At 47.6% G+C, this 13871-nt stretch overlaps 1 protein-coding gene across 1 annotated transcript in view; it reads right to left on the bottom strand.

The window, feature by feature from the left end:
- Positions 1-4436, bottom strand: part of LOC106821629 (calbindin-32-like) — a 39282-nt gene extending 34846 nt beyond the window's left edge. Inside the window, exon 1 of the mRNA XM_014826520.1 lies at positions 4362-4436. Coding sequence (XP_014682006.1) covers positions 4362-4391 — 30 coding nt within the window. The 5' untranslated portion in view covers positions 4392-4436. The remainder of the gene's footprint in view (positions 1-4361) is intronic.
- Between the last annotated feature and the right edge of the window lie 9435 nt (positions 4437-13871).

The raw sequence follows: 13871 nt of genomic DNA, 5'->3' as shown, positions 1-13871 counted from the left end.
ATACATACATACATACATACATACATACATACATACATACATACATACATACATACATTCATACAAACACATACACGCGCGCGCGTGTACGTGCGCGCACACACGGCCTAATGACTGTCAGATTCCTGTGGATTTTCCCCGTGACTTGCCTGATGAGCTGCTGCGCTGGCTCCTGTGTTTTATTAATTTTCGACTCGCCCACTAACGATTCGAGGCGTACAATAATTGCCGCTGCATCGGCATGACCGTGTAATGCAGCTAATCATGCACGCACACGCCGATTTTACATGTGCGCATGCTTGACCAGAATATACACGTGACCAGAGACCCGCCATCGCTGATAAGTGTTACAGTATATATATATATATATATATATATATATATAATATATACATACAGTATATATATATATATATATATATATTACGTTGTTACGCTGTGCTTCGACACGTTACGTCATGTCACTTTACGCGTGGTCACGTCACGTTACGGCACACCCCGCCATGTCATGTCCCTCGCGTAACGTTGTGTCACGTCACGTTGCATGACGTCACGTGATTCTACGTTATGTTTCGTCACGTCACGTCACGTCACATTCCATCAGACCACGTCATGTAACGTCATGTCCAGTCACTTTACGCCACGCCACGACACGTTCCGTCACATCATGTTCAGACGTGTCACACCGCGATACGTCGCGCCACTTCACGATACTTGACGTCACGTTGTGTTGCGTCGCGTTGCATCGCTTTATGTGAGTTAATAGTATTTTAAATACTAAGGTTAGATTAGTTATTCAATTGCTGGCATAAAATTCTTTCATAATAATATTGATATTTACATGCATTCCATTGTATTTCGAACATTAAAATACGATTATTGGATTTGTGGTTGCTTATATGTACTCATTTAATTACGTTTAGTGCGGAACAAAAATTATTAACTCGGCGTTTGATTAAACATTTTGTTTAAATTTTATTCCGTTTTGCGGACGAACAGTAAATTCCTATTCCCACTGGATATATTTAATCATTAAAACAGTTATGTTATTTCTAGTTGCTAGTTGGGTTAACTCTAATAAAGGCAACGATGCGCAATTGAGGCGTCGTGGCTTAGTGGTTAAATATCGGCTCTTATATACATGAAATATATTAAGATGGATAGATAGACACTGCTTATTCAGTGCCATTAGATAACGATTATTGTACATATAGAAAAGACCTTTTTAAATAAGGCGCAAGGGAGGAGAATTAACAAATGTTTTCCGGCCACCTCCCTAAACGATTCTCCGAAATATCTTAATTAAACGAGATACGTTCATTACTCATTGATATCAGACCATATACCAGTTCTTTTGTAATTTGGTTCGCTCATCGCTGTAGGCGTAGTATAGACTGCGTGCCTGATCGTTCCCTAGCTATTCCCCTCAGTGTGTTTTATACACCAACTTCAGATATCTGCTTCTCCCGAAAGCGCTATGCTAATTTGCCGGCTGTGTGTGCTTCCGGCAATACACAGCGACCATGACGAGAATAATTCTAGCAAGAGAGAGAGAGACTCATTAATCATTCGATTACACGGATCTGGCAGATTAATCTCCCCAGACGCTGATTTGATCACTGTGTGGACTCATTAAACGTTGCATCACCGTACATAACAGACGTATATGAATGAAAACGATGGTTGCTCGTCGCGTGCCGGAATCGCCACTTGCCTCGGCGATCATGTGCGGCTGATTGCGATGCTGTGGGTTGTGTAAGAATAGCAATTATATATCTGCTATACGAAAAAATACATATGAAATTCAGCAATGACTGTACAAGGAAAAGGGAGACATTGGCGTTTTATGTATTTTTCGTTTTAGTGGTGGGCGGATATTGATGCCAAGCGGAGGAAATGTTTCCATTTCTGGACGCGAATGTTTCCATTTTCCTTGTACATTCATTGCTAAATTTCATATGTATATTTACCTGTATCAGACATATAATTTCTGCGAGAGAGCGCATGAGCCAGGTGTGCATTATATAACGCTATTCGGTAAATTGCAATACAGTATAATTTCATCAGTAACTGCATTATGGCACGCCGTGTGTATCTATTACTACGTAACCCAACGGTGTTTATGGTTATCTCCACCGTGAGGCAATACGGTCGCGAGTTCCGGCTCCCAAATAGAAAACATTCGAAAATAGCACCTAATCCAGTGATAAGAAAAAGCTGCAATTGTATAAGGCACACTTCGTCGCCTTCCGGTACCTAAGTGCAGCATGATTGACACCGGAGCACTCTAGTAAATGTATTCAGCCAATCATAACTAATAACCACTTCTAGACTTATTACGAAAATGTAAAAAAAAGAACTCCAACGTGATGCGGTCGCGCAACGGGCACCAGGTGGCGCTGAGGCATTTCTCGTTCGCAACACCGGATTTTGCGCAAAGAAAAGAAGACGCGATTTGCCAACTCACGGGCCCGAGTGCGGAGATTAGTCTGAACCCGGATTTCGGATATCGGACGTGTCAACTCGCACCGCGCACCTTCGCTGACAGCCGAGCGGGCCTCGTGGTGTCACATGATGCAGCTTCATGCGACGTCGTCACGTGATACCACATCGCGCGATGCGTAGTCACGTGACTCGCCTCGCGTCATTTCGTTGCGGTGGTTGTGGTCATCCATGAACACTAAGGCGGGCGTTTAAAAGCGGGCTAGTCATCTGTCTTTCCAGCCGTCAGTACCACGCAGATCCACGGACAAGAAAACGATCCACACATATTTTGACGTAACTTGCGCGAGAAAGGTTAGCTAGGAAAGCGTGGCGTTACATGGCGAAATATGCTCAGCTGCACTACGACACCGCGCGGTGCACTGCTGGAAAAAAAATGGCGGTTCAACGTTTCGCTTCACGTCGCCCACGTTGTTCGTTAACTCGAATAATTCAACGCCTCTGTCAACACTGCGTCTACGTTTGTTTAAAGTAGCGAACGAAGATCGATGGTATATAACGACGCCTTCATTCGGGTTAACTGCCACATACGTTCGGGATGAATAGGAAATCAGACACCGTGTGTTTAGTTTTGTCGGTAAGCAGTTCAAAGAAGGCCAGGTGGATATATCGCCGGGAATGTGGGGGAACCAGGGGCAGATTCAGGATTTTTGAAAAGGGGGTGTCCAGAAAGAAATAAAGGGCACTTTTTCCTGCTTACTTTTTCTGATGTTTTAAAAAGCTGCCGAAGGCCACTTAGGGTGGTGGGTGGGTGGGGTGGGGTGGGGGTGGGGGGGGGGTATGCTTTTTTCGTTTTTTTGTGGTAAAAAGAGAGGGGGTCCGGACCCCCTCGACCCCCCCTCTGGATCCGCCCCTGGGAACAAAGGCATCCGGAAATGAGGCGAATGACACGCCACTTGTTCTCCGGGTCGGTTCGGCGAGGAGTGACAAATTATAAAGGTAACGAAGGAAAAGAGGTCACGTAAATTAACCTCGTGGGTCTGGTCGATCAGCGTATGCAGACAGATTGTCTGCGATGATTTCTGCAAGAGAATAACTGGGGAAATGCAATTTGAACTGAGAATGAATATCACACGCAAATACGAGAAATATATGATACGTGTCTAAACCCCTCCCCCACATCTCTCTCTCTCTCTCTCTCTCATTCTCGTTCGCACACGAAGAGACAAAGCAAGCGCACGTGCAAGGCATGCAGATCAAGTAACCGTTCCTTCTGCTCCTCCTCCTCCTTCGTCCCAAATAAGTCATTAAGTGCTTAGTAAAGTACATGCTAATCATGCAAATGTAAATTTATATATATATATATATATATATATATATATATATATATATATATATATACCGGCCTCCACACGAACAATACAGCCATTGCCACGATGAATCGTGGCATCGTGCACGGCAGAACTCCGTATATAAGAGAAGCTTTCTATTAGTGAATGCAATAAGAGACGAAACGTGATCAAGAGTCGACAAGATAATGCCATACCCTTGCACTGCATCCGCTACCTCGCCGCTGCAATGCCTGTCGCGCGCGGTGCAAACGCCCGCCGTTGTTTTTTTTTCTCAGAGCCGCTAAAACGCACGCCACGTTAACATGTGCGGTCTCGCTCCGCACAGAAGCACACTCTGGCGGCAGAATCGGACTCTCGCTATTTTGACTCATGCCGCGCGCTAGTATAGCCAGTGGAGACGCGAGTCGAGGACATCGAGCGCCCCCTGACGTCGGCTGCAAGAAGTAGGCGAATTGCGAATCGCACTGGCTATTGGCGCGCATGCGCATGAGCGGCGCCAGATTCACTCAGCAACGGCTGTATTGTTCGTATCGAATGCAGGGAAAGCGTGCAAGTGTGTGGCACTACCTTGTCAATCATCTTGCTTTCTAGTCCCATTTTTCCCAGGAGATTGTTGATCCACCCGAGAGGTTTAACAAGGGCTTTATGTGAAGGCATCTCTGCGTTCTGCGAATTGAACAATAAATAAAGCACTACGGTTAGTTCTCAACGCGGTGCACTGTGCGTGGTGTACGTATATGCTCGCTCGCCGCCCCCTCCACAGAGTAACCCAGCACGAGTGCGACCTGTAACGTCCCACTGCACATGTCCCAGCAGCAGATACGAGAGGAAGCTGTGAAGAAGTGAAGAGGAGTGCGGATTGCTACGTGATGTGAGTCAAATGCGAGGATCTTGCACGAGCACCACGGCATTATCAGAGTCGACACTATCAGCGCCGAGATCGATTTCATGCCGTAAGGGGCAGGGGTTAGAGTGGGTCTATACTACGGTGACTCTCGCGCTACAACACATTCTTCTTAATGGGGCTAGAGTAGAAGACTAGTCGTAGAGCTCATTAGTAAGTTTAGGGTTCGGGTTAGGGTCAAGGTTCTCTAATCGCCCCCGCTAACCCTAACCCTAATGCAATTCGTAACCCTCGCACTAAACATAACACAATCCGTAGCTCTAGCACTAACCCTAACCCAACCCGTAACACTAGCACTAACCCTAACCCAATCCGTAACACTAGTACTAACCCTAACCCAATCCGTAACATTAGCACTAACCCTAACCCAATCCGTAACACTAGCACTAACCCTAACCCAATCCGTAACCCTTAGCACTAACCCTAACCCAATCCGTAACACTAGCACTAACCCTAACCCAACCCGTAACACTAGCACTAACCCTAACCCAATCCGTAACATTAGCACTAACCCTAACCCAATCCGTAACACTAGCACTAACCCTAACCCAATCCGTAACCCTTAGCACTAACCCTAACTTAATCCGTAACCCTAATACTAACCCTAACCAAATCCGTAACCCTACCACTCACCCTAACTTAATCCGTAACCCTAGCACTAACCCTAACCTAATCCATAACCGTCAGCATAACATTGACCGTAACTCGGCCCGCCCGTGACTTTTAATAATCCACGTGCGATTACCCATAGCGTACGTAGTTCAGACGACCACTGCAGCTAGATATTGCATCTTCACGTCTGGCCGCCTAGCGTGACTGGCAGTGTGATCACGTGATAGCGATTACCGCCCGTGATTGGCCGCTACATTCGGTCCATCTTGGACCCAATTACGAAAAGCCGATTCGAAAAGCAACGCGTGACGTGTTTAGCGCGCGATGACGTCATCGCGTCGCACTTTAATCGTGCCGCTAATAGACGAACGTATGAACAGCCCGGCGCCCACGTGAGTAATTTTTAAGCTCGTAAAATGCATGCATGCGTCAAAATACTCAAGTGTGGCACCGGATTTTTCGGTTTTCTGGACGCAATCGCATCAAGAAACTCAATATCAAACATGTTTGATAATTTTTGACGTCCAAATACTAAACGTGTACCCGCTAGCTGCGTAAATTTACTCAACACTGGTACTCATAGCGCATGCGCTTAAATCATTTTAAAGATGACTGCGCCCAGTATCGGCTGCGCACAGTCACGTGATCTACATTTTCACTTATACCTTGAGTAATTTTACTCACGTGTGCGGCGGACGCTGAAAATTTACATTTTTATTTCGCATGAGTATTTTGACGCAAGCCCGGGCTTAATTGATGAGACAATCATCCGTCGTTGCTAGCAGCGGCGGCCATCTTAGCGGCGCGAGGTCCCCGCGCGAGATGACGCGAGGGCCTTCTTTTGCACGTCGCCGCTAGGGTTCCTATATACAAATTTATGTATTTTTATGTATATAGAATATTTTATATTTTTTTTGTATATAGGGACCCTAGTCGCCGATGTTTGAAATGCGTTTTGGAAATTTTTCATGATTTTTCGATTGGAAACGGAGACCCCGCGCCTGTTGTCTCATGCGTGGATTTTTGTGAGATGATGCGCTACACAACTAACTTGCGTAGCTGGTGTAATATGGTTTGCATCCACCCTATTCCCCATGGGAATGGGCATGTCTAGCAGGGTGCACATGGCGCATGGGCATGGGGATTGGATCGTTATGCCATGCTCAATTAGAAGGGGACGTTTGCCATAAAGGGGATGTATACCATGCTACGCTGTTCTATGCGTCTCTGTACTAAGTCTATTGTAGAAGCCAGGCTACATAGGTTGGGATATGCTAGTGTAGTACAGGCGCAAATCAGGCATGCAGCCTCTTGTGGCGGGGGCGCGATGTGCTAGTGTTAGTACAGATAAACCCGGCATGCCAGCTCTGTGGCGGGGGCGCGATGTGCTAGTGTTAGTACAGATAAACCCGGCATGCCAGCTCTGTGGCGGGGGCGCGATGTGCTAGTGTTAGTACAGATAAACCCGGCATGCCAGCTCTGTGGCGGGGGCGCGATGTGCTAGTGTTAGTACAGACAAACCCGACATGCGACTATACGATGCTCCGACTGACTCCTCTGTGAATCATCTCCGGTATCTTCTCTCGGGTATCGGTAGGGGGAGGCACTATCGGGCGGTAAATCGCCGTGTCGCTAATACTCGGCGACGCGCAAAATGCGCAACTTACGTCATAGCCGACGAGGCGAATGATGCTCTCGGCAAAGACAGACAGATGCCCATCTCGCTAAAACGATGTAGTGAACAACATATATCCGTAATAAACGAATAAGACGCAACAGGAGAGCATGCAGATGGACACGAACACATAGACATACAGCGACGCGATGACAGCGCCGATAGATGCGTGAGAGCGACAGAACACCGCCATTCGACAAGAGAACGACGCAGTTGAGAATTACTCACATACGTACAGAGTGCAAAGATAGATACATATTACGAGCGAATATACACTTACAAACTATGCCTGCTACAAAATGCATTGACAAATAACGGTCATCCGTGTGCCAAGGCCGATAAATAAAACAATCGCACGGTCTGCAATCTTATTAATGCGTGTACTCGCATGATTAAGTGCATTATGTACGCCTACTGCGTATAATTATAAATAAATAACTTATGTATTAATGAATAAATACACCGTGTACGCGGTGTGTGTTGCGTGTACGTGTATTTGCATGCTACGCCGTTGGAGATGACATTGTGCTCGCTCGGCAAGGCGTCGTGAGTTGTGACAGGTTATATAAACATTAAATATGTAGCGATACACGTCATCGTGGATTATCAATACACTCACGCACAGATCCAGTGAATATTACACACGATTAACGCGAATGCAAATTAAATTTCGTGTTAGTCCGTTATGCTGTCCGTTCGCGGCTTTCATTTTCGAGAGAAGAAAAACATTCGATTTCGCTGCGAGAGTAAATCGCGTTTAATACCAAAAATACCGTGCTTTATCCTAAAGATCGAAAAAGGCACGTGCGTTTGTTATAGCAATGGCACGCATGACTAATCTCCCGCCCCGAATGGCCGTTATCTTCCTTAATTTAACCGGATGAAGTGGCCCGAATTCCCCCTCTCACTTTCTCTCGCTCTTCCCCTCTCTCTCTGTCTCTCTCTCTCACTCTCTCTCTCTCTCTGTTAGCAAACACAGTACTCTGCGTGATACCTAAATGCTCAGTTAGATATACATACATGTATACGTTATACAAAGCTGCTAACAACACTCTGTAGGATACTAATGCTAGCTTAACTCACATACAATAGCTACCGTGTACAGCTGCTACAGACACTCTGTAGCGATTACTAATGCAAGGCTACTACATACATATCTACGTGTACAGGCTGCTACAACACTCTGTAGGATACTAATGCAGCTTTCACTGACCAATACAATATGGAAACGTCTACTAGGCTGCGGACCATGCCACACTCTGTAGGATAACTAATGCAGCTTACTACATACATGGATACGTGTACAGGCTGCTACAACACTCTGTAGGATACTAATGCAGCTTACTACATACATAGCTACGTGTACAAGCTGCTACGACCCACACTCCTGTATGATACTGATGCGCCGCACTAGCATACACTGGCTTACGTTGTAACCATGGCTATAGTAGGCAAACACTTCTGTATGATACTATAATGGCAGGTCTTACTGACATACATGGATCATAACCGTTATTTAGGCTATTGCACGACACTCCTGAATGGTCTGCTGCAGTCACGAGGACGTAGTAATGCATTGCCAGGTTCCGTCCGAGCGCTGGTTGACTCGCGCCCATACTAGACTAATCGTGTTTACTGATTCTGAGAGCTAAGTAGAATATACGAGGATATTATATAATTTATAACGTATTGAATATTATTAAGCGTCTGTAATAGTTTATATACGTAGGGGTATTTTGAGAATTGAGTCCGTATCGACAAAAGAGAGTAATAAGGAAGTGAGTAGACAATGAAAAGCGGAACCGCAAAAAAGATATGCTCGGGAGCAATAGTGCTATTTGCGCGGGTGTTGCGACGTATTTAGCCGAGGCGAGTATTGGAGCGTCGATGGTAGGTGGATTTGTATTATTCACATTCGGATATACGTAATGCGTGCGCTAAACCTAACGATTAACATTTCACGCGATATGCCATACTGTACATCGCGCGTAATAGTTAGCTTGTTTAGCATACATAGTTAGCCGTGTTAAATTTGTAACTGTTAACTCGCGTGTAGCGTATGTCTGTATCATAACCGTGTAGCGAGAACAGACACATACAGAACGTAACACGCAAACACCCCCCCCCCACACACACCACCTCGCGCATTCTCTCCGCTACAAACTCCAACCTGATGTCGGCCCGCATCTTTGTCGCCGATCCCGACAATCTCCGGACCGGCCCAAACGCGAGCGGCACATCGCGCGCCCATGCGCACTCGCGCAGGGAGGGAGGGGGGCCGGGGGGGGGGGGGGAGGCGCAGCTGCGGGCGACGCGCGCGGACATGAAGCCGCTACTTCGTTTAATCGTTCTAGCGACGCAAAGGCGTTTTCTCCCCTCTCTCTCTCTCACGCGCAGAGTGCGAACTCATCACTAGTGTATAGTGTCAGGCGTGTGTGGTGGGAAAAAGAAATCTAAAGAGCCTGCCCGGCCCCCTGCGAGAATATCACAGTGTCAAAGAGCGTATAGCGACAGAAGAAAGAGTGAGCACAGAGAGAGAGAGTGACACGAGAGAGGCAACAGAGAGAAAAAGTGACACGCAGAGAAAAAGAGAGAGAAATGGCTGCCGCGAAAATAAGGATGAGAGGAGCAACTTTTAAGGCGGCTTCCGGATAGAGAAGACAGCCAGGATGCTGAGGAACGCTGACGGGCGGTGCAGTTCTCCGAGGTGTGGCGCACTATCGACACAAAGACGGTGAGTGTTTTGATGATGATGAGATCGCACAGAGATCGCGTTCTGGTTGCGTACTAACACAGCACGGACGCTGACGCACCACGGGTTACCACGCAACAATAACGCGCAAGCACACGCGCAAGCACGTACACACACATTCGCAATTACAAAGAGACGTACGCGCACAACAGCCACGCGCTGCAGTATGCGGCATGCACCATACACGTGCGCGAGCGCACCGCACGCAACGTACCACACGCAACCGAGCACGCCGTAGCCACTCGTCACTAGCACGCACACGTATCCGAACTACATACATACGTCACCATACGCGATACGAATATGATGCTCAAAAACTGGCAAAAAATTTCAATAGCAAACAACGCCAAACGTGTAAACATGCGCCCACAACCTCCCGTAAGCAGTAAAGTCTTAGCTCTATCCCCTTCAATCTTGGCGTCCGACACACTTCGCAATCAATGATCACTGCAGATATCGCAGTATGATCGTACATACGCGGCGTCACACTCAAGTGGGTGATGAGCCAGGATCGCCAATAAAGCTCGTTGCGAAAAAATACCTATGTAAGTTTGGCTGCTAACAGAGCGTAGCACAAGGTATGCGGCGTACAAAGCCACACATACGAATGACTACGCGCCGCAACAATCGAAATTCACACCCACTCAGGCGAAGAAATAAGATTTCCCTCTACTCCACGTGCAGTATAGAAAAGATTACATATGCGACGCTACCGCATTCCACGTGTAGTGAAACACACTAAGGCATTTTTCATGCGATCCGAGCCGGCCCGACCGCAGCCGGCCCGCTCGTCGGCTGAAAAATCGCGTAGTGTGTCGGCAGTGAGTGCGACGGTCCGATTTCGAGTCGGTCCGGCCGAATCGCCGCTGATGTCAACATGGTTTGATAATTAATTTGAAGCCGGCCGGGCTGCAATCGCCCGTAGTGCTGCCCCGGGTCTGGCGAATTGAGCCGTGCCGATTGTAACAATTCCATCAGCACAATGCAGCGTAACATTAAAATCCACAACGAGTCGCTCCGACTCAGTCGGCGTAGTGTCTGTCCACAGCTTTATGCAAGCAATACACACAGCGCTCACAGTCTCACTGACCCGAAAACTCTCCAAAGGCGCACCATCCACGAGAGATACAAAATTGATGATCGCAACTCAAACGTGGTAAACGTACACGACAACAATCGCGTGAATAACCCACATAAAAGGCGCGCGCATTCAATATTGCAAACGCAAACGCATAATCGAACCGTCCTTGGTACGGAGCGCCATTCACAGCCACAGGAACGTAGACCAAGTGGCAGTGACGAACGAGCACGATATTATTCCTTCGAACAACACTACTCAGGCGCACACGTACATTTCGCACACTAGAATAACGCGATTACGTACCGATATTTCCGGATAAGTTTTTCTATACTGTCGACGAGCGCGCAGTGTAAATGAAGCAAGGTATTTTGTTCAATTATCGATTCGTTGCATTCAATCGCGCGTGCTCGGACAAGTGTCCTCATCATCACGACCGTAGTGCACACACATACTGCGGAATCGTGTACGGAGAATTCAAAGAAAACGCCCTCAGCGCCTAGCATTGGCACACGTGTTTATCGCAACGGCCGCTTTCCTGACGACTAGCAAACAACTGAACTTCCGGTGAAAAAGCCATAATACTTATTTAGCGCGCGCGAGCCGCTTGCGTTCGATATGAAATTACGCGGCGAATTAGTCCTGTCATGTACGTGTCGTACCGCAGCCTGCCTCGCGGCCCGCCGTGTCGCCGCGGTACGACGGCACTCACCACATGCGCGCATCGGCACGCACGCACGGAACGCACGTCTACAGCACGGCGGTGCTGTGACTATGAATCAACATTTACATTATCATGGTAACATGCAAACATTGTACATCAATTGTTGGAACTTTAAATTGCCAAATTTGCTCCATCGCGTCGCGTGGCCAGAAAAATACGTCAATAGCGGTCTATATTATTTTCACCGGAGTATCATTTATATATATATACATAAATATATAATTATATATATTTATTTATACATGTATATTATATAAACATGTATTATAATATATATATATATATATAATATTGCGTGATGTGTGCGTGTGTGTGTGTGTGTGTGTGTGTGTGTGTGTGTTGTGCTGGTGGTGTGTGTGTGTTTGTGTGGTGTGTGTGTGTGTGTGTGCATGTGTGATTGCGTGCGTGCGTGGCGTACGTGCTTGCGTGCGATACGTGCGTGAGTGTCGTGTGTATATAGTGTATATAGTTATCCATTACAGACGCAAATTGAGATCGCTACCTCTGATTACGTTTTAGGCGAGTCAGAATCGATAGACAAGCTTTAAGCGCGCTTGCTTGTATCGGTAGCTCGGCTAAACTTAATTTCGATCCGGTTGCTAGGCGACGCGTTGACTTCCTATTAAGTCACATGCATAATACCGCACGCGCCGCTGCTAGCCCTGGCGCAAAATCGATGTAATCAAAAGCAAGTCGGTTTCGAGCATTCTCTACTCGTGCGAGCGAGACAGCAGAAGCCGGCATCCGCCGCTCGTCTGTGTTACTTGTCAGCGCATCGACGCTATGCATCACGTTATTCCGTGTAGGCGCGGCGTGCAGCTGGCGGCGCCGTGGTCATGAAACGCCATGCTAATTGCGTTCGATACCGTTGTTAAGACTTCATGGAAGGGCTTCGGGCAAAGCGCGTGGTGGGAGTGGGGTGGGAGGTAGGGTGGGGTGGAGTAGGGAGAGCGGGGTAGGTGGGTCGGGGTGGGGTAGGGATGGGGTGGAGTAGGGTGAGGGGGTAGGGTGGGAAGTGGGTGGCGTGTGGAAGGGTGGGGCAGGGTAGGGTCGGGTTGGGTGGGGGTGATAGCGGTGGCCAGGGAAGCGACATAATGAAATGGCGCATCGGTCGCAGAATATCACCGTGCATGCTTTACCGAACGAATCCACGGTACGTGCGTGTGCGGTGAAAGGAAAGGAAGAGTGGTGGGATATAGGGGAAGAGAGAGCGAGAGAGAGAGGTGAGAGGTAAAGAGGAGGAAAGCAATAGAGAGCTAAACGAGAAATAAGAGCGAGCAGAGAGAAGAAGAAACGATAGAGAGCTTAAAAGAGAGAGAGATGAGAGAGAGAGAGAGAGAGAGAGAGAGAGACAAAGAAAGAGAGAAAAAGAGAGAGAAGAGAGAGAGAGAGAGAAAAGAGAGAGCGAACGAGAGCAATGAATGCAAGTACTAGTATCCGACGACGGGGGAATTTCTACCGATATTCACGGAAATTTATTTTTCTGCTTTCCTCCTTCTCTTCAGCGACATATCGCACCGCGACGCGACCATGAAACGCTTTTATTTTTACAATATGATCTGCGTGAACGCGGGACGCGAGTTAAAACGTTAAAACCAGCAGCGCCTCGGCATGCTAAACACTGCCGTAGCTAACTCCGGTCCGTCTATCGATTTCCCCTGCCGCTTCGCGAAACGATGTAGCGACGCGAAAGAACCGTAACCATATGCGACATTGATCGACATTTTGCTTCCGGCGACCCGCGTCGTGCGCCGAGTCGGGTTTGCGTTTAGCAAGACTTAACGTTCCACGGTCCACACTGGTAATAAATAGCTGTCGCTGGGCGAGCCCAGGAATTGCGCTGTTACCACGTACCTCGCCGCGCCATGACCGATGCAACCCGATACGCTTGTCACCGATACAATCCGATACGGTTACCAACGTTACAACCCGTGGAAGCGAGAGAAGAGGAGAGAGGGGGAAGCGAGGGAAAAGGAGAGAGAGCGAGCGAGAGAGAGAGAGAGAGAGGAGAAGAGAGAGAGAGAGAGAGAGAGAGAGAGAGGAGAAGAGAGAGAGAGAGAGAGAGAGAGAGAGAGGAGAGAGAGAGAGAAAGAGCTAGATAAAAGAGAGAGCGCGCACGCGACAGACAGTGAGCGAGTCAGAGAGTGAACGCACGCGCGCGCGAGAGAGAGAGAGAGAGAAAGAGAGAGAAAGAGAAAGAGGAGAGTTAAACAAATATCGCAACGCACAAATATTGAAAGAGTAAAGGGAGGTTATGTTTCCGTCGCCGCGTATCACGCGATCGTTTTATTCATGTATTCAGGAAGCATTTCATGACGCAGAAAGACGATAT

Source organism: Priapulus caudatus, unplaced genomic scaffold (assembly GCF_000485595.1).
Source record: "Priapulus caudatus unplaced genomic scaffold, Priapulus_caudatus-5.0.1 Scaffold80, whole genome shotgun sequence".
Lineage (NCBI taxonomy): Eukaryota > Metazoa > Priapulida > Priapulimorpha > Priapulimorphida > Priapulidae > Priapulus > Priapulus caudatus.
Note: the sequence above shows the minus strand (reverse complement) of the source record. Positions and strands in the feature narration are given on the sequence as shown.